At 50.1% G+C, this 27,183-nt stretch overlaps 1 protein-coding gene across 1 annotated transcript in view; it reads right to left on the minus strand.

Annotated features, from left to right (window-relative positions):
* Window positions 1-7,205: 7,205 nt before the first annotated feature.
* The window catches only part of LOC144773924 (prolyl 4-hydroxylase subunit alpha-3-like), a 55,016-nt gene continuing 35,038 nt past the window's right edge, over window positions 7,206-27,183 (minus strand). The window contains exons 8-9 of the mRNA XM_078658983.1: window positions 8,328-8,424; window positions 7,206-7,276 (exon numbers count right to left, since the gene is read on the minus strand). Coding sequence (XP_078515109.1) covers window positions 7,206-7,276; window positions 8,328-8,424 — 168 coding nt within the window. The remainder of the gene's footprint in view (window positions 7,277-8,327; window positions 8,425-27,183) is intronic.

Below are 27,183 nucleotides of genomic sequence, written 5' to 3' on the forward strand. Positions count from 1 at the left end.
TGGTGGACTTGCAGCACCGGTTGTGCCACCCACAGAAGCAGCCTTGTAAAATGTGTCTAAGGCCTGCCATTGCAGAGCCTGTGTGCAGTCTGGTACTGTCATGCTGACTGGGCAAGTGCACTCACTTAACAACAAAAGAACCGGGGGTCTATAACGGAGCTTCAAGTACTCCGAGCTGCTGCAAAACTCCTACATAAGTGAGTTAGGCGCTAATAGAGCTACATAAGTCTCTATATCAGAATGTGTGCCAGGACAAACCTGTCGAAGGACCTACTGAGATTGTTGGTAAGACCCGTACAGAGATGTGTTGGATTCCCATCAAATAGGTATGTAGATCAAGTGTTCTCATTTGGTCATCCAAAAATGGGGTGGTATGTCTCTTGATCAATGAGACCCATCCATCGCCCTTACTCAATTGGGTCGCACCATCAATCGCTAAGGTACCCATGAACAAATGATAAAGATGGGATCGAGTGCAGTGCAAAAATCAAAAGATGTGCGAGTTAAAAACAAGGGGTAAAAGGATCAATAGGCGAAAAACTCTAATGTAATTTGTCCTTTCCCTCAAACAAACAAGAACAATGCAGAGGAAGCAGTCTAAACATATAACTGCATTTACAAGGCCAACATGTTTCAGCCGGTAGGGACAAGATCCCATGGCTTTCTTCAGGGCCAGAGTTCTAAGCATTAGCTACTGCATACATAAAGTGAACGTAACGACAATCTGTAAAGGATATACATAAATAGTCCAAAATCGTGTTCCTCTGTACCAAACGGTGTCTCTTACATCTGTTAACAAGAAATAAATTGTAGTAAGTCCTATCAAAACAGGAAAGACCTGGCACTGGCTTCTACTAATTAAGCCAATTTATTTTACTAATGTTACTCACCTGAATAGTACAGGGAGTGTACCTCACCTCTCCTGGAACCCAGCTCAGGAAAAAGGAGGCCCCGCTCTGTGAAGGCAAGGAAGGGGTAATGAACGGAAGGGTGGACAGTACTACTCTATCTCTCCCTCCAATACATAATATAGCCCCTATAACAGTCAAGCTTCACACAGCCACAAAAAATCCTAAGGGTGGAATAAGTCACAGAGCCCATAAAAGTCCCAGGTTCCCAAGATCCATCACTTAATGTAAAAAGCTTTCCTCTAAATATGAGTGTCCTAAATAGGATGGAGCTAAACTGTAGCAGGTTTAGATCTAGGCTAGCAAAAGTTTGACAGACCAAGCCTGGTCTCATATCCCAGAAACATAGGTGAACCAGTCTATGCCACCCCAAAAGAAAAAAGGCCAAGAATAAATCCTAATGAGCCACTAACCTGTCTGGCGTTGTCTCATCGCAGGACCCGAGCTTGGTGGAAGGCAAAAAATGGCTGCCCACAGGAAGCTTATAAAGGAGATAGGGGCGGAGTATCACGTACTCTCGCGGGATTCGATTGAACTACAGAGTGATGTCACAATCCACTGCGTTGTAGTTCACCCAAGAACAACAAGATGACATCATTACGGCCATCTTTGTAGTTTGAACTAGTTCAAAAATAAAGGTGCTTTATTTAACCATAGCGCAAGTGTTTGCAAGCGCGAAATAGTCGACCGAGCTGATGTCTATTTATAAAGATCCATCAAAGTGGTCTCTGATAATGATCCCCAAATGAACCCAAAGAAAGGTAGCCAATGGTGGGAAGGGGGGAGGAGGAAGAGGGGGGCTGAATCATCCGCCCCTCACTTAAAAAACTGAAGTGGTAGAGGGCTGTCAAAACAGTACAATATCGTGCTGTGCCTGCCATATCAGAATAATGATGTTGCTTGTTAGTTCAAACTCACATATAGGCAACCAGTGTGCCAAGGGTACATCTGTAGAGAGCCCTAAAGGACCAAAGTGAAGGTGGGTGACCCTAGACTCAAAGGAAACTGAACCTAATACCTCCCCAGAAGATTCAGTGGTGCAGACTAGAGCACACAGTGTCCCTAGCGAAAGAACTACCTCCATAAAGTGTAGTCTAAGAGAAAGACCCGCAGCTGGCAGCTGCTCTAAACAGTAAAACACAAACAATTGAAGAAGGGTCTGAGGGAAATTTAAAGACCTGCCCAGTTTGTATCCCCCTAACTGTAATCCTAACAACAAAAGAACCGGGGGTCTATAACGGAGCTTCAAGTACTCCGAGCTGCTGCAAAACTCCTACATAAGTGAGTTAGGCGCTAATAGAGCTACATAAGTCTCTATATCAGAATGTGTGCCAGGACAAACCTGTCGAAGGACCTACTGAGATTGTTGGTAAGACCCGTACAGAGATGTGTTGGATTCCCATCAAATAGGTATGTAGATCAAGTGTTCTCATTTGGTCATCCAAAAATGGGATGGTATGTCTCTTGATCAATGAGACCCATCCATCGCCCTTACTCAATTGGGTCGCACCATCAATCGCTAAGGTACCCATGAACAAATGATAAAGATGGGATCGAGTGCAGTGCAAAAATCAAAAGATGTGCGAGTTAAAAACAAGGGGTAAAAGGATCAATAGGCGAAAAACTCTAATGTAATTTGTCCTTTCCCTCAAACAAACAAGAACAATGCAGAGGAAGCAGTCTAAACATATAACTGCATTTACAAGGCCAACATGTTTCAGCCGGTAGGGACAAGATCCCATGGCTTTCTTCAGGGCCAGAGTTCTAAGCATTAGCTACTGCATACATAAAGTGAACGTAACGACAATCTGTAAAGGATATACATAAATAGTCCAAAATCGTGTTCCTCTGTACCAAACGGTGTCTCTTACATCTGTTAACAAGAAATAAATTGTAGTAAGTCCTATCAAAACAGGAAAGACCTGGCACTGGCTTCTACTAATTAAGCCAATTTATTTTACTAATGTTACTCACCTGAATAGTACAGGGAGTGTACCTCACCTCTCCTGGAACCCAGCTCAGGAAAAAGGAGGCCCCGCTCTGTGAAGGCAAGGAAGGGGTAATGAACGGAAGGGTGGACAGTACTACTCTATCTCTCCCTCCAATACATAATATAGCCCCTATAACAGTCAAGCTTCACAGAGCCACAAAAAATCCTAAGGGTGGAATAAGTCACGGAGCTCTGTGACTTATTCCACCCTTAGGATTTTTTGTGGCTCTGTGAAGCTTGACTGTTATAGGGGCTATAATATGTATTGGAGGGAGAGATAGAGTAGTACTGTCCACCCTTCCGTTCATTACCCCTTCCTTGCCTTCACAGAGCGGGGCCTCCTTTTTCCTGAGCTGGGTTCCAGGAGAGGTGAGGTACACTCCCTGTACTATTCAGGTGAGTAACATTAGTAAAATAAATTGGCTTAATTAGTAGAAGCCAGTGCCAGGTCTTTCCTGTTTTGATAGGACTTACTACAATGTATTTCTTGTTAACAGATGTAAGAGACACCGTTTGGTACAGAGGAACACGATTTTGGACTATTTATGTATATCCTTTACAGATTGTCGTTACGTTCACTTTATGTATGCAGTAGCTAATGCTTAGAACTCTGGCCCTGAAGAAAGCCATGGGATCTTGTCCCTACCGGCTGAAACATGTTGGCCTTGTAAATGCAGTTATATGTTTAGACTGCTTCCTCTGCATTGTTCTTGTTTGTTTGAGGGAAAGGACAAATTACATTAGAGTTTTTCGCCTATTGATCCTTTTACCCCTTGTTTTTAACTCGCACATCTTTTGATTTTTGCACTGCACTCGATCCCATCTTTATCATTTGTTCATGGGTACCTTAGCGATTGATGGTGCGACCCAATTGAGTAAGGGCGATGGATGGGTCTCATTGATCAAGAGACATACCACCCCATTTTTGGATGACCAAATGAGAACACTTGATCTACATACCTATTTGATGGGAATCCAACACATCTCTGTACGGGTCTTACCAACAATCTCAGTAGGTCCTTCGACAGGTTTGTCCTGGCACACATTCTGATATAGAGACTTAAGTAGCTCTATTAGCGCCTAACTCACTTATGTAGGAGTTTTGCAGCAGCTCGGAGTACTTGAAGCTCCGTTATAGACCCCCGGTTCTTTTGTTGTTAGGATTACAGTTAGGGGGATACGAACTGGGCAGGTCTTTAAATTTCCCTCAGACCCTTCTTCAATTGTTTGTGTTTTACAAGTGCACTCACTTGCCAGCCCCTAAACCTTCCTGTTTCTTCATATCAGACACCCCTATGGTAGGCCAAAGGGCAGGGCACATTGTAAGTATGAGGTAGGACATGCCCTGGTGTGTGTGGCATGTCCTAATAGTGAATTACAGCCATTTTTCGTTTATCACTATTGCAAGGCTACCTGTTCTCCATAGGACAGAATGGGCAGTTAGATTATTACATCTTATAATCCTAACTGACTCAGGGAACATGGTAGAAAGTGAAATTTAGTATGCCTGAACTCAGGATGATAAAATACATCTTTTAGTGAAGTTGGTTTTAACATTCTGTGTTTGAAAATACCACTTTTAGAAAGTAGGTATTTTCTTGTCTAACTACCCAGGCTGCCTCTGCTAGGTTGTGTATTCCTTGTCTGGAGTTTGAGTGACAGGGCTGGGGGATTCCAGGAGACAGAATGAGTCAGCCCAGTGGTGAATAGATAGATCAGCATCTAGATGGGAGGGAGGAGTTGCACCTGGGACCTGAATAGGGCTGTGCCTTCCCTCCACAATGCTGGCTCCACCTTCTGTGGTGCATCTGATGTCTCTGCCCTGCACTGTGAAAGAAGAGAAGGAATCATGTCAACAAAGGGCTCCAGGGCTGTGCTTTCCCTCCACAATGCTGGCTCCACCTCCTGTGGGGCGTCTGATGTTTCTGCCCTGCACTGTGAAAGGAAAGAAGGAGTCATGTCAACAGAGTGCTCCAGAACTGGTTTGGACTGGGCAAAGGCCCCTCTGCCCTTAGAGGACAAAGGATTTTGGGGTATAAATATTGGAACCCTAATCCCAAGAAAGTAGGTCACTTTTGGACTACAAGAAGAAACAATTGCAGAGGAGAGGAACCTGAGAAACTAAGGAGAGACTATCCCTAAGCTAAAGTGCTGCTTGGGGGATTGGCCTGCAGTGGTTGCCTGACTGCCAAAGAAAGGAGAAAGGACTGTGTGTGCACTTTATTCAACTTGTGAAGGATCTCCAAGGGCTTGGAAAAGAGCTTGCCCCCTGACCGAAGTCTCAGGACCAGTAGACTTCACCAGCCTTTGTGGATTGCTGCTGGGAACGCTGTTTCAGTGGCTACAGAGGCAGGGAGCTTTGACCGACTCTCACGACCGGCCCAGTGTCCTGTAGGCACCGCATCGAACAACGTCCGCATCTTTCAACGTAAGCTCTGAGCTCACCGACTCCGTCCTGACGCCGTCACCGAGCTGTTACCTGCACCGTAACCTGGAGACACCGCGACGTGCAATGCCTAGCTACACCGACTTCTACTGGCCTGCCAGACGCGGTCACTGTTGCTGACTTCGAGTCCTGTCAACGCCTCCGAGTTGGGCACCGCTCGCACGCTTCGGGACGCACTGCCCGACTCGTACTGCTGTCCGGACTGATCAACGCCAGCTCACGAACTTCGGCTCTGCAAGCACCGCAACGAAGCACCGTCTCGCCCTGCAACATACGCCTCAGACCCACCGACTCCATCAAAGGGCCGCTGCCTGCACTGCATCAAGGGACAACGCATCCTGCAACGCTTTCTTTTCTGCAACGCGACGAACGCCGAAACCGGCTTGCACGCTTGTGCCTGCCGCATCAAGTAAAGGTACTGTGACCGAGTCTGTCTACACTTGAGTGTGCCAGTATCGACGCGGTCTGCTGGATTTGTTAGACTCTGTGTTATTTCAGCAACGCTGTAGCCGGACAGGGCTACTGACTCGCACAGAACTTTGATTTAAGCCTTTTAACAATAACTCTTGATTTCTAATGGTATTATGAATTATTTTTTTCATTTATGATCGTGGTAACTCTATATAAAAAATAGTTATTTTTATAAATATACAACCTGTGTGGTGTCCATTTGTAGTGTTGTCACTTGATTACTGTATGTGTTCACAAGTGCTTTACACACTGCCTCTGAGATAAGCCTGTCTGCTCGTGCCAAGCTACCAAGGGGGTGAGCCGGGGTTATTTTGGGAGTGTACCCCCTTACCCTGACTAGAGGAGAGGCTCCCTATTTGTCACAAGTACCTACCTGTGCCAACTAGAGATCCCTAATTCTAACACACCACCTCACCAACTCCACATTGCATTTGACATCTGCCCATGCTTTCCTAAAGCAGGACGTGCGCATGCACACTACCGTTCTGTACAATGTAGATGCCCAGCTCACCTCCACTTCTATTGCAGATAGTAGAGGAGACGTTCGAGGATCGTATGAACAGATTGCATACTTTGAGTGTGTATAATGGACATCTTTGTCTACAACCAACTGACCTGTCATGGTCGAACTCTGAGAGGGTTAAAAGCTGTGCAGATGTAATTTTAATTGGAACAGCACAAGAGTCAGTCCTGCAGTTTCGTACCTGTGGGTGTCCACAGGTACGAAACTTGGTGAACGCTTGTGAAACATTATGGATAATGCATGGGCAGGCAGTCTTAAACATACATACTGTGACCTTGGGAAGGAAAGGGAAAAGTTACATTTCGCAAACTTTTTTTATTAAAATCACCGTGTGCACATTTTCCACCACCAGAAAAACATTTGGGGAAAACTCTTGGGCATGGCATGCTCAAATACCACACCCCAATGATCCATGCCTAAACCCTCCCATCCTTTGCCACCGATTTGTAATATGCTTCTAGGCCCTTTGGCCTAAAACGAATATTTTGGCAGTGAATGGGCTCATTCGTTTCTCGTGCTGTCCAGCAGCAGGCGTTTTATTGCTGTTCTTTTCAAACTGTTTTGCCACCAATAAATGTGGCATTGTTTTGTTTCACCTCACCAACACACGTGGCGTTCCTATTCTGTCCCCGTGTTGAAAGCGAGGTGCGCTTGCTGTGCAGGCCTAGTCCTGCCTGGGCCTGCAGCCCCTTTCACCCCCTCCTGCCGGGGTAGCCCAGCAGACCTTGCCTCGTCTTGCAGTCCGTGCTGATGGCTCTCTCAGCCCCTCCTCTCAGCGGCCTCCTCCCGTCCTGTGCTGGCCGGCCTCCAGGCCCCGCGCCGCGCGCTCCACCGAGGGATCCTCTCACTCCCGCCGCTCCGCGCGCCTCAGTCTTCGGGGCTGGGGCTGCACTGCCTGCGGAACTCCTGCCCGCGCTCGTGGATCCACTTGTTGGCCACTGTGAAGGGAACAGATGTGAACAAAGGCGTCATTGTGCGTTCATGCATTGTGACGCAACAGCGCTGGCGTCCGTGCACAGTCAGCGCGAGCGCAAAGGTTTACTTGTCACGCGAATCTTCCACTGTCACGCGCACTGAATGGTTGGCTGCCGGGCATTTTTATAGACATCTTTGCATCAACCAAAAACAATAGTGGAACTGACTAAACCGTATCTGTGCAAATGCTGGTTAAAGCCTGGTGCAAAACTGACCGGAACCTGTGCAAAATTCCATGCCACATGGTTCAGTTTACATGATTTAACCCGAGAAAAATTGGTTAAAACCAATAATTTATGTAATAATAAATGCGCGAAATCTGCTACACTAAACACAAAGAGCCACTCCATGTAAAGAATACTAGTTGTATTAAAAGGCCATTTCCACAGTGAGATTTTTCCAGTGGTGGGTTGGTACAAATGTTCATTTTGCACTTCTCGTCGGTGCTACTGTCACTGCAAGACGGGCTGCCCTCGCTGCAACTCAATTTAAACTCTATACCAGTTACCTCAGTACGTTCACATGCTGGTAAGAAACCGTTAGCCCTTTCACGACATTTGGCACTCTTTATTTTAGCAGCTAGAGAAACAGAGATTTCAGGTAGTTTGATAATTTGCCCAGTATAACCCCGTGTGATACAACAAGGAGTCCAGGATTAGAATGGTGAGGCCTGATTATAAACAAGCAATGGCAAAAATAATCGGTCTCACGTTGCAAATGCTATTTGCTTGATTCTATTGGCTCTACCAACTTAAAAACGTATTTTTATTTTTGGCATTTTATATAACGTGGACATGGCCCGAAAGGCATCAGAGCACTCTACAACATGCAGGAGACAAGCGTTACAGCAGGTGACAATACTAGTAATTAAACTCGTACGTTTACAACGGTGGGTGCGTGCAGGAGTTATCACAAGAAATAGTTACAGCAAATGAGCAAGGGAGATATACATTATAGTTTAGTTTTCTAATTTGAAGGCAGATGTTTAGTCGGAGGTATTGTAGTTAATCTTACCCCATTTGTCTCCAATAAGAACTGGGCAGCCGGCGTGCAGCGTATCCCCGTCTCCTTCCCCATTTCTGTGAAGGTTCCACCAAAACACCGCAGCATTCTGGAAGCAACAAAAATTGTCTCAAAGACATGTGGCAGTAACACTGGAGCAGAGACTACAAAGTGTGAGTGTAGGAAGCTGCTGCGGGCACTGACGAAGATCATGCATAAGCAAAGGCAATGGAGTCTCTGGGCAAACTCAGCTTCAACATAACTCTCACTTAGGATCCACCCTTGAGCCATGGATGGAAATCCTAAAAGTGCATCACGCTTTTCAGTGTGACCCTGTCTCCAATACTGAAATTTTCACCTACAAATCCCTGATCTTCAGTGTGCTTGTTGTTAGTTGAATTACTTCAACAGGTGCAAAACAAGACCCAGATGCAGTAGGCTATCACGCAAGAGTCCGGGACTAGAACTAGTGTCCGTAATGACCTGGAGGAAGGTGGTCAACTTGGGTTCCAAGTTGGTCTCAAACGGGTATGCAGTTTTGTTTGATCAATGAACTTCTTGGATGGAAATGAGAAGAAAATACTTTTTTGACTACATGGAGAGCAAACAATTTGGGACATGATACTTTCCCATAGTATGACGAGAATATGACAAAATACAACCTAACTACTGTAGTACCTGTGATGAAGGTGATGTGATCAGACATATTATTTTGGAAACGTTTGGCAGATTTGGGATTGTGAACAGCCATTCTTTCCTATTCCATATTCCTTGGGTGAACAGACTATTTTATCCTTGCTATACAGGCAGAAAGAAGGTCAGAAAGAAGGTAAGGTTGACAGTGGCAGTGTCTTCCGACCCCGCTTTGTGGCGCCAGGTAATTACTCGCAGAGCAGTAATACTCTGCTGGCTTTGTGGATACGAATTGTGATTTCTATGTCCCAATGTAAATTGATTTTAAATTGATTGCGAATTTGGAATTCTTTTACAGTGTTATAAATTGATTGCTAATTTTAAACACACTTACCCTCTGTGCTCGCGCTCATTCACGGAGCTGCCAGGGGCTTTAGGATTCACTCTGTAAACTCTGCGCTCTGTGTTACAGCCTGCCCGCCCTAGTCCGACTCGGTATCCAATACCGTTGAGCGGAGGGCGGGACAGGTACGAGCCAGAGAGACACGCCCACATATTTCCTGTTTTGCGGGTCGAGCGGTTAGCGCTCTAGCCTTCCTGCACTAAGGGATATTTAGGCGGCGAGGAGGCAAAGCAGATCGCGGTAAGGTTGACAGTGGCAGTGTCTTCCGACCCCGCGTTGTGGCGCCAGGTAATTACTCGCAGAGCAGTAATACTCTGCTGGCTTTGTGGATACGAACTGTGATTTCTATGTCCCAATGTAAATTGATTTTAAATTGATTGCGAATTTGGAATTCTTTTACAGTGTTATAAATTGATTGCTAATTTTAAACACACTTACCCTCTGTGCTCGCGCTCATTCACGGAGCTGCCAGGGGCTTTAGGATTCAGTCTGTAAACTCTGCGCTCTGTGTTACAGCCTGCCCGCCCTGGTCCGACTCGGTATCCAATACCGTTGAGCGGAGGGCGGGACAGGTACGAGCAAGAGAGACACGCCCACACATTTCCTGTTTGGCGGGTCGAGCGGTTAGCGCTCTAGCCTTCCTGCACTAAGGGTTATTTAGGCGGCGAGGAGGCAAAGCAGATCGCGGTAAGGTTGACAGTGGCAGTGTCTTCCGACCCCGCTTTGTGGCGCCAGGTAATTACTCGCAGAGCAGTAATACTCTGCTGGCTTTGTGGATACGAACTGTGATTTCTATGTCCCAATGTAAATTGATTTTAAATTGATTGCGAATTTGGAATTCTTTTACAGTGTTATAAATTGATTGCTAATTTTAAACACACTTACCCTCTGTGCTCGCGCTCATTCACGGAGCTGCCAGGGGCTTTAGGATTCAGTCTGTAAACTCTGCGCTCTGTGTTACAGCCTGCCCGCCCTGGTCCGACTCGGTATCCAATACCGTTGAGCGGAGGGCGGGACAGGTACGAGCCAGAGAGACACGCCCACACATTTCCTGTTTGGCGGGTCGAGCGGTTAGCGCTCTAGCCTTCCTGCACTAAGGGCTATTTAGGCGGCGAGGAGGCAAAGCAGATCGCGGTAAGGTTGACAGTGGCAGTGTCTTCCGACCCCGCTTTGTGGCGCCAGGTAATTACTCGCAGAGCAGTAATACTCTGCTGGCTTTGTGGATACGAACTGTGATTTCTATGTCCCAATGTAAATTGATTTTAAATTGATTGCGAATTTGGAATTCTTTTACAGTGTTATAAATTGATTGCTAATTTTAAACACACTTACCCTCTGTGCTCGCGCTCATTCACGGAGCTGCCAGGGGCTTTAGGATTCCCTCTGTAAACTCTGCGCTCTGTGTTACAGCCTGCCCGCCCTGGTCCGACTCGGTATCCAATACCGTTGAGCGGAGGGCGGGACAGGTACGAGCCAGAGAGACACGCCCACACATTTCCTGTTTGGCGTGTCGAGCGGTTAGCGCTCTAGCCTTCCTGCACTAAGGGCTATTTAGCCACTCGTCGGCTCTAGCGGGCAGCGGTTGCGCGCAGGGGGGCGCCTTCATACGCGCCGAAGACGAGCCAAAGACCTGCCCATCTGCGCCCGTCCGCGCCAGACCGGGCCAAGGGACATGGAGGACTTTATAATTGTGCCCCACGTATCCTTCCAGAAAAGGCTGACTTACACTTCGCAGGTACTGCTGAGTCTTAATACACACGATACATCTGGCGTAAGATGCAGCTTACTACCAGAGGTTGAAGGACCTTTTACTTGCTGCTTGTGCCACACGCAATTTTCTACGCATATCACAAAGACGTCCTATATAAGTTGCCCTAATTCTTTGCCTCCCCCTATTTCTATTTCGAAAGCTGCTGATGATCCTCCATTAGGGTATACTAACATCCTGTGTAACATCAGATCTCTCTCTAAACATACTGCTGAGGTCTGGGAACGAATTTCCTCCAAACAACCAGAGGTATGCTATCTCACGGAAACGTGGCTTAAACCACACAGTACCCCAGCCATAACTCTAGGAATCCCCTGCAACTATAAAATACTTAGGCTAGACCGTCCAGCGAAAACTGGCGGTGGGATTGCTATTGTTTATAATGAAGAGCTGACCATCTCGGTCCTAGACGAACTCACGTCTACCGAAATTGAAATTTTAGTTTTCACAATAGACACATCCCCTAAAGAAAACTATAAAGGTGCTTTAGTGTATCGTCCGCCTGGTCCCTACAACAATTTTTCTAATATTTTGGTTGAACTACTAGCCCCACATATCAACTATAATAGCAAGTTCATATTAGTTGGAGATTTTAACGTACACAGTGAGAAACCAGACTGTAAGGAAGCACAATCCCTACTAGTAGATCTATCATCCTTAGGACTAATATTAAGGAATTGTGGACCTATGCATCGGGCAGGTCATACCTTAGACCTGATATTCTCCAACGTCCCGCTTGTCTCCTGCCCACTGGCTACTCAAGTGAGCTGGACTGACCATTTTATCGTAGAATTTAGTACCCCCTTCCAGGCACCTACCCCCTCATGCTCCAGCTCGTTACCCAGTGTCCGCAGACAGTGGCATAAAGTTACCAACACCACCTTTGGTGAAATATTTAATTCCCCGGTTCTCCCACCTCTGGATAGTATTGAAATTGCTCTTAAAAAATTTGAAGGAGAAACAAAGAGAGTTATAGACCAAATTGCCCCATTGAAGCATTTCAAATCTAGGCCAGCTAAAAAACAAGAAATCTGGTTTTCTGATCATCTGAGAATATTGAAATTAGGAGCTAGGAAACTGGAAAAAAGATGGAGAACGTCCCATCTTCAAGAGGATAAGAAAAAATACTGGGACGCACTATCCTTCTACCACAAAGCGATTCGCACAGCGCGAAAAACCCATATTGCGTCACAAATACAAGAGGCAGGGAACTCCCCTAGGGTTCTTTTTCAAATTTTACAAACATTCGCTAAACCTACTGCATGCGAATCCCCTGAAATAGCCTCCCAGCAGCTGTGTGATGAAATTTCTTGTTTTTTCACCCAAAAAAATGACACTATCTATGATAAAATAGTGTGCACAAACCAGGCCACTCCCATAGACTTAGTATTCCCTCAGACACAAACAGAAGCTAGATTGGATAAATACTCCTTGGATATCCTTCCTCCAATCTCATTACAAGAAACATCTATACTTATAAAACAGATTAAGAGTGGGAGCCCAGATGACACCATCCCTGCCAGGCTAATGCCTGTATTGGCAGAACAATTATGCCCAAAGATTACTGAATTAGTGAATCTTTCACTTACTTCAGGCGTTGTCCCTAAGGAGTGGAAACGAGCTCTTGTCAGACCGATAAGAAAAAACCCTGCTACTCCATGGTCTGATCTAACCAACTTAAGACCCATTTCCCTTTTACCATTTCTGGGGAAACTTATAGAGAAACATGTGAACCACCATCTATCCGGCCATATTGGACTCGCCAATGCCCTGGACTATTCCCAGTCAGGGTTCCGCCCCAAACATAGTACAGAATCCACCCTCCTGTCTGTCACTGATGACCTTCACATGTACCAGGACAAGGGCTTCTCAGTCATACTGGTTCTATTAGATCGATCTGCAGCGTTCGACACCGTGTCTCATTCTATCTTGACTGAACGGTTGTCGAACGCTGGCATTAAGAATAAAGCCCTTGACTGGTTGAAGAGTTTCCTAGCTGATCGCACCCAGAGAGTCACCATGGGGGCATATCGCTCAGGGGAAACAGAGATTTCTAAGGGGGTGCCACAGGGCTCCTGTTTGAGCCCAACCCTTTTCAATATCTATGTGGCACCCCTGGCGGGAGTATTGCGTAGGTACGGCTTCATCCCCGTATCATACGCAGATGACACGCAGCTCCTCTTCCCTTTTGAAACTCTTTCCGCTGAGGTTAGGAACTCTTTTTCCTCAGGCATGAAGGCAGTGGCAAAATGGATGTCTATCAACTACCTCCAATGTAATGTCAACAAAACGGAGGTTATGTTGTTTGGGGAGGCAAAAATTCTATGGACTCCTGAATGGTGGCCGTCAGACCTAGGAGTAGTCCCTGAACCTAGACAGGTCGTGAAGAACCTGGGAATTCGGTTTGACCATGATCTGTCGCTGAAGCAACACACAAGTTACATCTCAGGGATATGCTTCTATACCATCAGTCTGCTTCGTAAAGTTTTCCCTTTACTACCTGACTCGGTTAAGAAAACTCTCGTCCAAGCACTGATCCTTAGTCGGATCGACTATTGCAATGGCTTGCTGCTTTCGGCAAACGAAGGAGTGCTGGCTAAGCTACAAGTCATTTAGAACACGGCAGCTCGCCTAGTTCTGAATGCTCCCCCGAGAACTGCCTCCAAGCCCCTACTTGAACAGCTGCATTGGCTCCCAATTCGACAAAGAGCCAAGCTTAAAATTTGTTGCTTGATCCATAAGTGTCTGAACGGACAAGGGCCCGTCTATCTCGAACAGAAATTTGTTCCCTACGTTCCAACACGTTCCCTCAGATCGAGCAAAGACCTCCTTCTGGTAGTTCCCCGCGCAAAGAAGTCCGGACATGGAGGTAAAGCCCTATCCATTGCTGGTCCCAAGCTGTGGAACAAACTCCCTCTGTCATTGAGACAATGTAAAGAACATCTTACATTTCGAAAACTTCTAAAAACCATCCTGTTTAAAAATGACATTTAATTTCACCCCTATTCCATGCCCGCTGTTTACCGGTTCCACAAGCGCGGAGATACTCCATGAGGAGTGATTCTAGCGCTATATAAACCTACAAATAAATAAATAAATAAGGTCCTGCCAAGCGAGAGCAAACTACAATGTCCTGGGAGTGGGCACCCTAAGACATAGCAGGAGCCGGCCCTGGGGGTTGGCGGTCCCCCGGGCCATTAATGGCTTCAGGAGGTGGCTCTTGCGGCCACCCTCCTTTAATTAGCATAGGCCTGGGGAGGTGGCGACCCCTGGGGTCATATGTAGCCCAGGAGGGGGGCCACGCGGCCCCCTTCTACTTCTATTTATTATGCAGGTCCAGGGGGATCTAGTCCCCCGGGCCTGAGGGGTCAGCGCAGGCCCAGATAATTATTTGTATTATGCCCTGGGGAAGTGGTGGTCCCTGGAGCATCAAACAGCCCCAGGAGGGGATCTGCATGGCCCTCCTCCATTTAAAAAAGAAAGCCCCCATAACACTCTTATCACACAAATTCACTGAGCTAACATGTCCCAGGTACCATAGACTTCTGAGACTTACAGATCACCCAAATTCTCCCCTGCAACAGATAACATATAGCTGTAACTGAGAACACACAATACGAGACTATCAGATACAAGCGCCCAAGCGGGGTTCGCTAGGATGGGGGATAGTTGGGTTCATCTTTTACAATAAAACATTGCATTACAGCTGAAGCTGGACAAATGTTGACGCCGCCTCAGTAATGCCCAGAACTAATATGATCCATTGAATAAATGTGCAACAATAAAACTAATTTAAACATAAAAAGTAAGCCTCAGGGAGGTGGTTGTCCCCGGGGCGCCCTTGAGTCCATGGAGGGGAGTCTGCATGGCCCCCCTCCATTATAATATTAAAGCCCCTGGCAGGTGGTAGTCCCCGGGGCTAATAAGACCCTGGGAGTGAGGCTCCGTGTGCCCCCCTCTTTTTTTTTTTTTAGGCCTGCATTCCCCCGGGACTAGGCCCACCCAGGGGCTATAGTGTAAACAAGCACGGTAGACCGCTCTTCTGGGGTTTTGCAGCAAAATTGTGGATCCACCGTGATTTTGTGGCAACATTGGAAAAGAAAATGTGTTAACCCCAGCAGGTCTCTGTGGAACCCACCACCACTCCTGGGGGGTGAGTGTATTCCTACCCTGCCCCCTTTTCTTTATTTTTGACATTTTTGGTGGGACTTAGCCGAAGCCGAGTCCCAAGATGACTGCCAATACTTCCTGGATAAAATGTTAACCAATCAGATTCCAGCACTTGGACTGTTGGTTCCGCGGAGGATCCGCTCCCCTACATACAAATTTGAATTTCTGTTAATATCTCTAAAACTACTGAACAGATTTACACCAAATCACAAACAGGCCTCTTTTTGGACCACCAGCTAGCCTTATGCCACATTTGCTGTCATTCTGTCAGGTGGTTTGGGCTGTAGTCATGTTAAACATCTCTATGGGAATTAACATGGGGAAAACGCGTTTTGGAACCCCTCCTTTTTCTCAGCCCCTGCTTGACGGATCTCCCCGAAACTTTCTGGAGAGCAGCTGAAGTGAGCGTCAATTTATTTTTCATCAACCGCCACCAAAGATATAGGCAAGTCAAAAAACAGTTTTCCCGTGGAAACATGACTTGCCTGTATATTTGGCGCTGTGTGACAAATCTTACTGAACTTTTCCCCCAAAAAGTGTGCCGTGATTTAAAACTCTTATCAAAAATACACAAGCTTCCTACTACGAAGGGAAAATCCTGGCTGCCTCCAACTCCTCTAAGGAGACCTACCGCATAGTAAAATCTCTCATGAAAGTACCTGAACCGCAGCCAGCTGCTGATCCCACCGGTGCCAGATGTACCCAACTCGCGGAGTTCTTCTCCTCCAAAATCCTCAAAATCACAATGACTTTCCCCAATACCTCCCCCCTAACCGACCTCCCAACTGGGCCCATCGACCCAGATGCACCAGCCCTGAAAGCCTTCCTCCCCGTCTCCATCCAGAGACTGTTGGACATTCTCAAGCGGGTGAAGAGTGGCTCACCGGACGAACCAGCCCCCATGAGCAAACTCCATTTAGTAGACCCCACTATCTCCCCCCTTCTTACAAGGCTGATAAATGCCTCTCTGTCCAGCGGGATAGTCCCCGTCAACTGGAAAAGCGCGATAGTTCGGGCACTCATAAAGAAACCTCATCTAGACCCCTTGGACCCTTCAAACTTCAGACCCATCTCTCTCCTCCCAGGCATCAGTAAAGTGGCAGAGAGAATTGTAAATGAACAGCTCTCAACATTTCTTGAGACTAACAACCTCCTTCACCACTCTCAGACAGGGTTCAGACCTGGACAGGGGACTGACACCACCCTTATGGCCGTAACAGAGGAGACAAGGTCCATCCTGGACGCAGGAGGATCAGTGGCAGTGATCCTCCTGGACTTGAGTGCCGCCTTCGACACGGTGGACCACACCATCCTCCTCCACCGCCTCCGGAAAACTGGAATTTTGGGGACCGCCCTGGCATGGCTAAAATCATTCTTGGAACACAGAACCTTCCAAGTTGCCGACAACCACGGTCACTCCGAACCCCTCCCCCTGAACTGTGGAGTCCCTCAGGGCTCCTCTCTGAGCCCCACACTTTTTATTGTTTACATGGTCCCCCTGGACGACATCGCCGCACCATTCGGCATAAAGGTGGTCATGTACGCCGACGACACACAATTAGTCGTCTCAATCAACCAGGCCGATCAATCAATGGAGAACCTAGTCACCTGTCTGCACAATATATCTTTATGGGTGGGCGACTCCAGACTCAAACTCAACGGAGAGAAATCCGAAATTATGCTCCTTGGCGACCCAAACAAACTCCCCAAAACCCTTGCCTGGCCACCTAGCATGGGCACTCCCCCCACACCAAAACAAGAAATCAAAAGCTTAGGCTTCTGGCTAGACGAGGACCTTAGCTTCAGAGCCAAAGCTAGAAAAACAGCCGGCACTTGCTTTGGGCTCATGCGAGCAGCCTGTAAGATCCTTCCTCTTATCCCCCCCAGTCTAGGAAAATTCTGATCCAGGGCCTCATCATATCGAGATTAGACTATGGAAACGCCCTCTACCTAGGCGCACCAACAGCTGTCACAAAAAAACTTCAGCACGTCCAGAACGCTGCAGCAAGACTACTCACGGGAACGAAATCCAGATGCTCGGCTAAACCATCCCTCAAGGCGCTTCACTGGCTTCCCATCCAAGAGCGCATTACCTTCAAGGCCTTATGCATCACCCATAAAATCTTACAAGGCAAAGGCCCACCAATATTGAGACCTCTCATCAAGCCTCACAAATCAATCCAACAGCTCAGGTCGGACACCTTGTTTCTGGCGAGCGTCCCCAGAATAAAGAAAGCACGCTCGGGCGGCCGTCGCTTTTCTTACAACGCTCTCAAGCTCTGGAACAGCCTACCCCTCAACATCCGCAAAGAAAACAACCTTCTCTCATTCCGTAGACTGCTGAAAACCTGGTTGTTCCCCCAATAATCCATCCCAGGAGCACTGCTAAGCTGTTACGATAGCGCTGGGACGCCCAAGGGTAGCTATGCGCTCTATAAATCCTTAAATAAAATAAAATAAATAAATCCCAGTTGTGCGTGGAAAGTATTCAAGTGGACCATCCAGTGGGGGCTGAGAAAGGGGGTGTGTGTCAAAAAAGCATGTTTCCCATGTTAGATTTTAGACACAACTACATCCTGAATCGCTGGAAGGAATTGCACCAAATTTGGCAGAAAGGTAGCTCTTTGTCCAGAAAGCACGCTTTTTGTTATTTGGTATAAATCCAATTAGTAGTTTTGGAGATATGAAAGAAAACCAAAATATGTATATCTAGAGTTGCGACTAATTCATACTCCTGATCTCAGACAGAGATCTTATTGGCTGCCAACACTTCAACAAGGAAGAGTTGGAAGCAAGTTTGTTACTCCGCTTCAGTCGAGTTCCAAACCAAAACGGAAAAATAAAGAAAAGGGGGGCAGGGTAGGACTACCCTGACCCTTTAGCTCTAGTGCGGGGGTCCTCTCTGGACCCCGCCAGGGAACAAAAGCATTTAAAAAACACAAATATTCGCGAATTTGGAGCAAAAAACAAAAAAACAAGTGTGCTTGTTTGAAGATTTGCCCCCGGGTGGGCTAGGTCCCGGGGGCTGTATTTTTATTGTTGTATCCTCCCTCACTTAACATGTTGTTTTGTTAACAGTGTAAACAAAGGAATCAGGTTGTTCATGAAGTGCTTTAAAGTGAAGACAGTTCGCAGGTAAAACATATTATCATCAAATCCAATACCTATGTCTAAAGCGGCAGCTGGTACACCACAGACTGCTGCCGCAAAGCTGGCAACACTACCTGCTGCCTTATCTACCTTTCCACCAGACATCAGCCAGCGCACACTGTGGTGCAGGAGACTTCGCAGCCTCCAGCCACAATCTTTTTTTCACACATCCTTGAACAGACCAGTGTTCAATCAGTGGCTGCCTCAGAATTGGCCATGGGACTCTGAGTCTGGCCCTCGTAGTCCGTACAATCAGCACATGTTGAGCGCTGTTAAGTGTCCCTAGGGGTCAACGTAGCACGTAGAGACCGATTCCTCGTCTGTCTCCACATAAAGTCAGCGAGTGTTGAACCGGCTGTTGATGCCAACACCGGCGTAGTTAGGTGGGTGTGGGGGGGGGGGGGGCAGTCCGCCCCAGGCGGCACCATTGTTGAGGCGGCCGCGGCTCTGGCGGCCCGTTGCGGCCGCGGCGGCCTTTATAATTTATTTGGTCCAGTCCCAAATAAATTATAAAGGCGGCCGCAATGGGCCTCCAGTGCCACGGCCGTAGTTTAAAGGTGCAAATCCGCCAGCGCTGCAGCCTGCACTCCTTGACCTGCGTTGGATGGATAACTGCTGCACAGTGCACACAAATGCGGGACTTAGTTTTTGGCCATAACTAAGTCCCACATTTGTGTGCACTGTGCAGCAGTTACCCAACGCATTCGGAGTTCACGTGCTATGGAGACTGCAACAATGTATCCGACTTTCGCCGAATGCCGAGACAGGACTGGTAGGCGAGGCGCCTGCGGCGGGAGGCGACGGAGCGGTGCAGTTTGAGATAGATAGTTTTAAAGTTTGACTGGAGCGGAGCCATCCGGTTTCCACCGCTTGTGCCTCCAGTCAGTATGGTGCACGGTGCTGCAGCCTCTCAAAGTGTCGCTCGAGTCCATATCTGAGTTGTACCGTGGCCACTGCAGTGCTGGAGAGAGGCTTAACTGGTGCTGCAGCCTCCCTTAATGATGCTTCGTGACTCCAGACCGGAACGCGGCTGCCGGAGTCAAGTTTGGGGCCTGCAGCCTCTTATGAGCCTTCCGACTCGAGGTACCGTGTCTCTGATAGACTGCAAGTGACAGATTTGTTCAGATAATGTAAATGCTAACTATATATTTAGTTTCATACATGCAACAATTAGATAATTATTATCGCGTAGGGGTACACTATAGCAACGTGTCAATAGCAAAGATAAGGGAGAGCATTATTCTTTGTAACGAAAAACAAATAATCATGATGAAAATCATGTCAGAATATAGTCTGCTCACCCCCGAGTCTTGTGACAGTGAAGACTCAATTTAGGGCCATGTCTGAACTGGGGTGGCAGAGTGAGCTAAAGAACCGTGATGGATTAAACCCAGATCAGTTGACTGGGGGTGAGTGTTTGTATTGTCAACGCTCCGTCCATCATCACTTTGGTTTTTCTCAATTTAGGGCGCAGCGCACTCTTAGATGACGAGAAGCGTGGCTCAGTGGTTAGAGGCGGCAGACCCGGAAGCTGAGATCAACCGTGGACCAGGGTTCGATTCCCTGCCTCGGCGGGTCTCGGGCTCAAAAATTCCACGGACTCGTCAATTCTCGCTCTGGTGCCTACTCAACTCACGGGGTCACACTCTGCGACTCTGGGCAATAGCTTGCTTAATCTCCACTACGGCCCCTCGCAGCGGGATGCCTGGCTTTCACCTTATGGACACCCTGCCGGGGTTTCTCACAGGGGAATACCAGGACGGGTTCCCTAAGCAAGCGCCGGGACGCTTACGGGCAGCCGTGCGCTTTACAAGTCCAATACATTTACATTTACATTTACATTTACATTTACGAGTGGAAAGGAATATTACCTGGACAAGAGTGAATCTCGCTCTAATAAAGTGGAGGCTTCAGGATATTTACAAACAAGCAATCTATGTTGCATTTGCTCAGCCCCTTGGTCCGGGAGACGGCGTAGGACGAAAACTGTCTGTCACTGTCGGCTCGAGTAACCTGGAGACAAGACACTGACTGAGCTTTGCATTCACTAGCGCCTTGACACCGAGGCTCGGAAGGAGGCATGCGTTCTACAGGTAAACCGCCGGTGTTAATGCGGCCTGCACGGAGCAACTGCAAAGGCTTTGACCATATCGTGAACTCATGGCACAATGTAAAAATATAAACTCATTTGGAGTGCGTGTAGCTGGAGACAATGCTACACTTACATCATCGGATGTCTGTCACGTCCAATAAGTGTAATTAGAACATTATTGGAAGAGACAGAAATAATTGGTGCAAACAAAGACTTTATAGTCCAGTGCGTATCAATGGTACTTTTGAATAACATCTTTCTCTTCAAGAAAGATCTTTACATTCAGCGCAAAGGGACCAGTATGGGCGCAACTTGCGCACCAAGCCTGGCCTGTATCTATGTGAGTATATTTGAGGAGAAGCATGTATACAATGAAATCAGTCCCTTTTATGAGAACATCAGAAATTGGGTGAGGTTCATAGATGATATTTTTTTCATTTGGTCAGGAACTGAAGATTTGTTAAAAGAGTTTTTTTTTTTTCAAAACCGTGTTTATTAAGAGTTCAATCAAGAGTCAGGACAGCCCTCCACAGTCAGGAGGAGACTGTCAACAACACAGACAGAGAAAGGCATGGTAATGAACTCAGAGTTTTATGGAAACAAAAGGGGCACGCCCCTAAACCCCCCCAGCCCACCCATTCCCAACAGCATCCCCCAACTCCCCTTCCGACTACCCACCCCTTATCCCACCCTAACCCAGTGCACGTGATCGCTAGTCAGCAACAGGAGACGGAAGCAATGTCAGAGTTGGCTAGTAGCCTAGGGCCCGGGGTCCGCATCAAGGGCCAGCACATCATCAATGTCAGCTGGGGGATCGAGGTCCAGATCCCTGTAGTCCGCCCACCGCTTCCAGATCTTATAGTGTTTCCGGGGGCACCCCCTGGCCTCAAACACGGGTAATTCTAAACCCATCAGGTAGTCCAACCCTGCCTTCCACGCACTCAGGGGGGGGGCACGTTCGCACTTCCATGCTTGGGCCAGGTCACGCTTAGCCACCACGAGCCCCAACAGCAGTAGGTGGCGCTTGTAAATGTTACCCCCAACATTTTCCAGAATATGAAGGAGACCCAGCCTAGGGGTACGGGGAACATCCCACCCCAGCACTTCCGACAGGCAGTCCCACACACCCGCCCAGAATCGGGTCAGCCTCTCACAGGACCACACGGTATGGAAAAGTGTCCCCCTCTCAGCACCACACCTCAGACATTCAGGGGTAGCTATGAGGCCCGCACGCCACAGCCGCTCCCTAGTATAATAGGCCCTATGGAGGTATTTAAATTGAATGAACCGAAGACGGACGGCTATAGCTGCACACCGAGGAGATTCGAGGGCCTCCCGCCAATCGTCCTCATCCAAGGGGCCAACATCACTCTCCCAGGAGGCCTTCAAGGTCGAAAGGGAGGGGGAGCAGCTGACGACCAGGGAGCGGTATATCTGAGAGACTTTCTTGTCGCCCAGGTCGCCCATAAACAATTTAGCCTCAATGGGACTAAAGTCGGGGAGCTGTTCCAACCCCACTAGGCTGGGGCCAAGGGCATGCCGGAACTGAAGATAGCGAAAGAATTGGGACCTGGACAAATTATACTCGGAGCTAAGGTCCTGAAAGGACTTAAGCGTGGTTCCGTTGAGGACATTACCGAGGGACGAAATCCCGATCGCGTCCCAGCCGCCGAACCCGGACAAGGAGGCCAGCTCTGGTAGTAGACCGTTATGCCACAGTGGCGTCTCGGCCGTCAGCCTGCCCCACCACCCCATGCGGCGCAGAGCCTGCCGCCAGATCGCGAAGACCACCTGAGTGACCCTTGGCAAGGCCCTCCTCCGCCTGGCCGAGTACAGCAGAGTGTGGAGAGTGGCACCGCCCATCAAGGAGTGTTCCAGTGCATAGGCCGGATCGCTACGATCCCCATACCACCACTCGTTGAGCACTAGAAGATGGGAGGCCTGGTAATACGATAGCAGATCAGCGGACGCCAAGCCGCCACAGTAGGTAGAGAGGAAGCAGGTACGCAGTGCCACCCTAGAGGCACCCCCGGCCCACAGAAATCTGCCCAGCACCGAGTTGACACCACGGAACCACTGCGGGTCTATTTTATACGGGTGATTCTGTAGTTGGTAGAGGAGCCGAGGCAGGGCCACCATTTTGAAAATAGCCGACCGGCCATAGATATTGAGGGGCATACGCGTCCAGGTCTTAACATCAACCTGGACCCTGTCCCACACCGGCTGGATGTTACGATCCCATGCCACAGCAGGCGAGGCCGAGAGGTGTACGCCCAGGTACTTCATGCCGTCGACCGCCACCTGAAGAGACGCAGCCCACTGGCAACTCACCGAGGCACCCCCCAGAATCCACAGGGTAGACTTGCGAGGGTTAAGAAAGAGCCCCGACGCCTGGCCGAACTCCCGCATTATGTCAAGAACACGGGGTCCTGTATGGTGTAAATCGGTCATGAAAAAGAGCACGTCGTCCGCATATAGAGCAATGCGGTCCGAGTGGCCCGACCCCCACACAAAGCCCTGGTAAAGCGCGTCCTGGCGCACTCGGGCGGCCATGGGTTCCATGGCCAGCGCGAAGAGGTACGGGGAGAGGGGGCACCCCTGACGAGTGCCCCTGGCCACGGGGAATCGCGCGGAAATTGCCCCAGAGACGCGCACAGAAGCGGTGATATCGGTATAGAGTAGCTTTACATAGGAGACGAAAACCGGACCCAGGTTCAGAAGTGGCAGGAGGGTAAGGAGGTAGGCCCAGCTGACCGAGTCAAAGGCACTATCTATGTCAGCCAACAACAGCGCCGCCTGGTCCCCAGTCGTCCCAATCGCGTCAATCGCCGCCTGCGCCCGCCGAATGTTGTGTCGCGTCGCCCGGTGCGGCATGAATCCCGCCTGATCTGGGTGGACAAGGGCCGATATGTGGGGAAGCAGGCGATTCGCAAGCGCCTTGGCCAGGAGTTTGGCTTCAAAATTAATAAGGGAGATGGGTCGGTAGGACTCGCGGCGCTCGGGGGGTCTGCCCGGCTTTTGAAACACCACAATCTCGGCGTGGCGCCAGTCCGGGGGGAGGCTACCCCGCTCCCGAGCCAGTTCCAGAGCCCGCCTGTAATGCGGCCCAAGCTGCAGGTGGAATTTCCGGTAAAATTCACTGGGGAACCCACTAGGCCCAGGTGCTTTACCCGTATTGAGTTGACCCAGCGCGTCACCCAATTCCTCAGCTGTCAGGGGGAGATCCAGGGCATCGCTGACCTCGTCAGGTACCGCCTGCGGGCGAACCGCCGCGAGGTAAGCCTCAATGCCATCGGGGGAGAGGCTCTCACGAGGGGCATACTGACGCTCGTAGTAGCGCGCGAAGCTCGCAGCAAGGATCGAGGGGTCTGTTATTGCCACCCCCGCGCCGTCGACCAGCCCCGGTAAAGTGATCGGCTGAAAAGTCTGCTGACACAACCGGTGGAGCATGGTGCAGGACTTGTCGCCCCACTGGTACACCCTACTACGCGTAGCCAGCCACGCTTGGCGGGCCTCGTCCAACAAGACCGAGGAGTAAGACCGTTGTGCTTGTAACAGCAGCCGCAACGTCATATCATCGGCCGCCTCCCTGTGTCGTGCCTCACGCCTTTCCACACTCTCCGCCGCAGTGGCGATACTTTCCTGTCGGGTCCGGCGGGCAGATGCGCACCAGGCAATATCGACAGCCCTCATGGTGGGTTTCATGGCTTCCCACACTGTCACTGCATCAACTTCCTCCGTCAGATTGTCCCGCCAGTAGTGGGCAATCGCGCCGCGCAAGTGCCGAGAGTAGCCCTGTTGCTGCAGGTGCCATGTAGACATCCGCCACCTGAATGGTTGGCGCGCCTTGCAAAGGTCAATTTGAACCGCCACCGGGGAGTGGTCGGACAGCCCGCGAGGTCGGATCGCCGCCCCCTTTACTCTATCAAGGAAAGTCCCCGGTACAAATACACAGTCTAAGCGTGAAAGGGAGCCATGCACAGCAGACACATAGGTGTATTCTCGTCTCTCTGCATGAAGGTGTCTCCACACATCCACCCATCCAAGGCCATCAATCATTGCACTCAGCTTCGTAGGCGAGGCCGCAGCCGCGACCCCCTGCCTCCTCTGCCTGTCCAGAGCCACATCCAACACGTCGTTCCAGTCGCCACCAATTACCGCCAGAGAACGGGGAAGTTCGGCCCACAGGGTAAACAGTCTCTCCGCAAGGGCCCACTGCAGCGGGGGAGGGGCATACACACTACCAAGGATTACGGGCTCCACACCAATCTTCCCTTGCACAAACACAAACCGGCCCTGCGGATCAAGCCACTGACGCTCATGGGTATAAGCTAGTCTTTTATGAACCAGGATGGCTACCCCCTCGAGCCCCTGGCAAACCCTGCATGAAACACCTGGTGGAAGCCAAACCTCTGTAGGCTCAGAGCCTTCGTACCCAGCATGTGCGTTTCCTGGAGGAGGAGCACGTCAGCCAGGTCCCTTTTTGCCCAGCGGAGCACAGCCCCCCGTTTGATCTTGTCCAGGAGCCCCCGGACATTCCAACTCAGTACACGCATGAGAGCAGTAGATGGCACAAGTCGTGGGGCGTCAGCCATTGTCCCAATGGGTCCGTGTCCACAATCCCCGCAACCCAACCCAAACTCCCAGCCCACCAGCCGCCGACTGCATACGAAACACGTGCATCCCACAGAACACATTCCCAACCCCCGCTACCCCACTAGTCCCAACCCAACCCCCCAACAACCAAACACCCCAGAGCCCCCCTCCCCCACCCCAATACCTCAATAAACAATGAAGCATCTGTCGCGGTATACGGTACTTCAGACCCAAAACACAGCGTCTAAAGCCAGTCATACCAATGGATCCCAACTAGACTCCCTTTAAAACCCTAACCAGGCACACTCCCAGAACCACCCCCCAACCCCATCCGGAGGAGGCAGCCCATAAAGTGCACCCCGAACCCACTCCAGGGAAACAGCAACATCAGTAGTAAGGCACCACAAACCAAGGGGTGTCGGACCGCAAGCGTCCACACCCCCACCAGGAAAGGAGTCAATACTGCACCAGTCAACGGCTGCTCCATCGGCCAGAGTTCAGCAGCCACGGGGTAGAGACATCGACGAGAGGCCGCCAGCAGGTAGCCCTGGCCTGCGACAATCCTGAGTCTTCGCCAGGCTATTCTGTGTCAGGTTGTGTGTCCCCCAGCAAGGGATCCCGGGACAGGGACCTCCGTCGGGAGCGGGATTTGCGATGGCGTTTCCCCTTGGCAGGCGGGTCGCTCCGGTCCGTCGAGGAGCCACGTGGCGACCCGGAGTGCAACCCCGGCTGGACGTGCGGGCGAATCCTGACAGTTTCATCAGTCCAAGTGAAGACGGCCTCTGGTGTATCGAAGAAGAGAGTCTTTGAGTTGAAGACCACCCTGAGGCGAGCCGGATATAGTAGCGAATACTGGATCTTGAGACCTCGCAACTTGGCCTTCGCCTCCAGAAAGGAATGCCTCTGCTGGTGGACCAGTTTGGTGTAATCAGGGAATATCATAATCTTGTGGTTGTCATAGAGCAGCGTGTCCTTGAGCCGCGCTTCCCGGAGGATGACATCCCTGTCGTGAAAGTTAAGGAGCCTTGCAATGATCGGGCGAGGTCGCTCCCCAACTGGCGGTTTCTGCGTCAAGGTGCGATGCGCGCGCTCCACCACAAAGCAGCTCGACAGGGCGTCCGGGGGCAGCCAGCTCTCCAGCCACCGAGACAGGAAGACATCCATGGGCCCTTTCTCACAGTCCTCCGGAAAGCCAACAAAGCGCAGGTTGTTCCGTCGCGCCCGCCCCTCGGCATCTTCCACCCGCAGTGCCAGGCCTCGTTGAGTCTGTTCCATGTCGGCAATCTTCTTCCTAAGGACGCCAACATCCCCCTCAACTGTCGTGACTCTGGTCTCCGTCTCCGTTATGCGAGCGACCGCGTTGCGGAGGTCCTGGCGCAGAAGCATCACATCGGTTCCCACCGCTCCAATTTTCGCATCTAACATATCACGGGACTGATTGATGGCTGTCAGCAGTGCCGCGTTGTCTGGTCCAGTACTCTGACCCCCACTAGCCGCTCCAGCACTTCCACCGGGGCCGGTAAATTTGTCGATTGGCCCAGACTTTGTGGCGGCCGTGCCCCTGGTCATGGCGGCAGCGGCAGAGGCGACCCACCAGTAGCACGCACCTGTAGGGGGGTCGCACCGCTCGAGGGTCCCCCACTCAGGCCCCAGCCGGGGCGGCCGAAGCACACCAGTCCACTCAGGATCTCGCCGTCGCCGAGCCGTCGGTCACAGGGAGGGACTCAAGTCATGCAGCCTCGCCAGATCCCAGCGCATGGAAGCCTCTCCCCAGGTGTCCGACTCCTCCGATCTATGCCAGTGGGACCAGCGAGCCCCAATGTCCACAGGGGCACAATGTCCTGCACTTGCTCCCGTGCAGTTCGGCAGTCCCCACAGCGGGCCGGCGCCCGGGCCACACCGATCTCACCGGCACCCCCGGCTCGTCACGGGCACTGGCCGCCCCCGCCCGACTCGGTCCACGAGGGCGGAGGGTGCAGCGCGCACCGACTGCCCGGCACCGCGGTCGGCCGCCGTGAAGAGCGCCGTGTCCGCCGGCAGCAGAATGCGCCAAAGG

The sequence above is a fragment of the Lissotriton helveticus genome, chromosome 8, assembly GCF_964261635.1.
Source record: "Lissotriton helveticus chromosome 8, aLisHel1.1, whole genome shotgun sequence".
In the NCBI taxonomy this organism is placed as follows: Eukaryota; Metazoa; Chordata; class Amphibia; order Caudata; family Salamandridae; genus Lissotriton; species Lissotriton helveticus.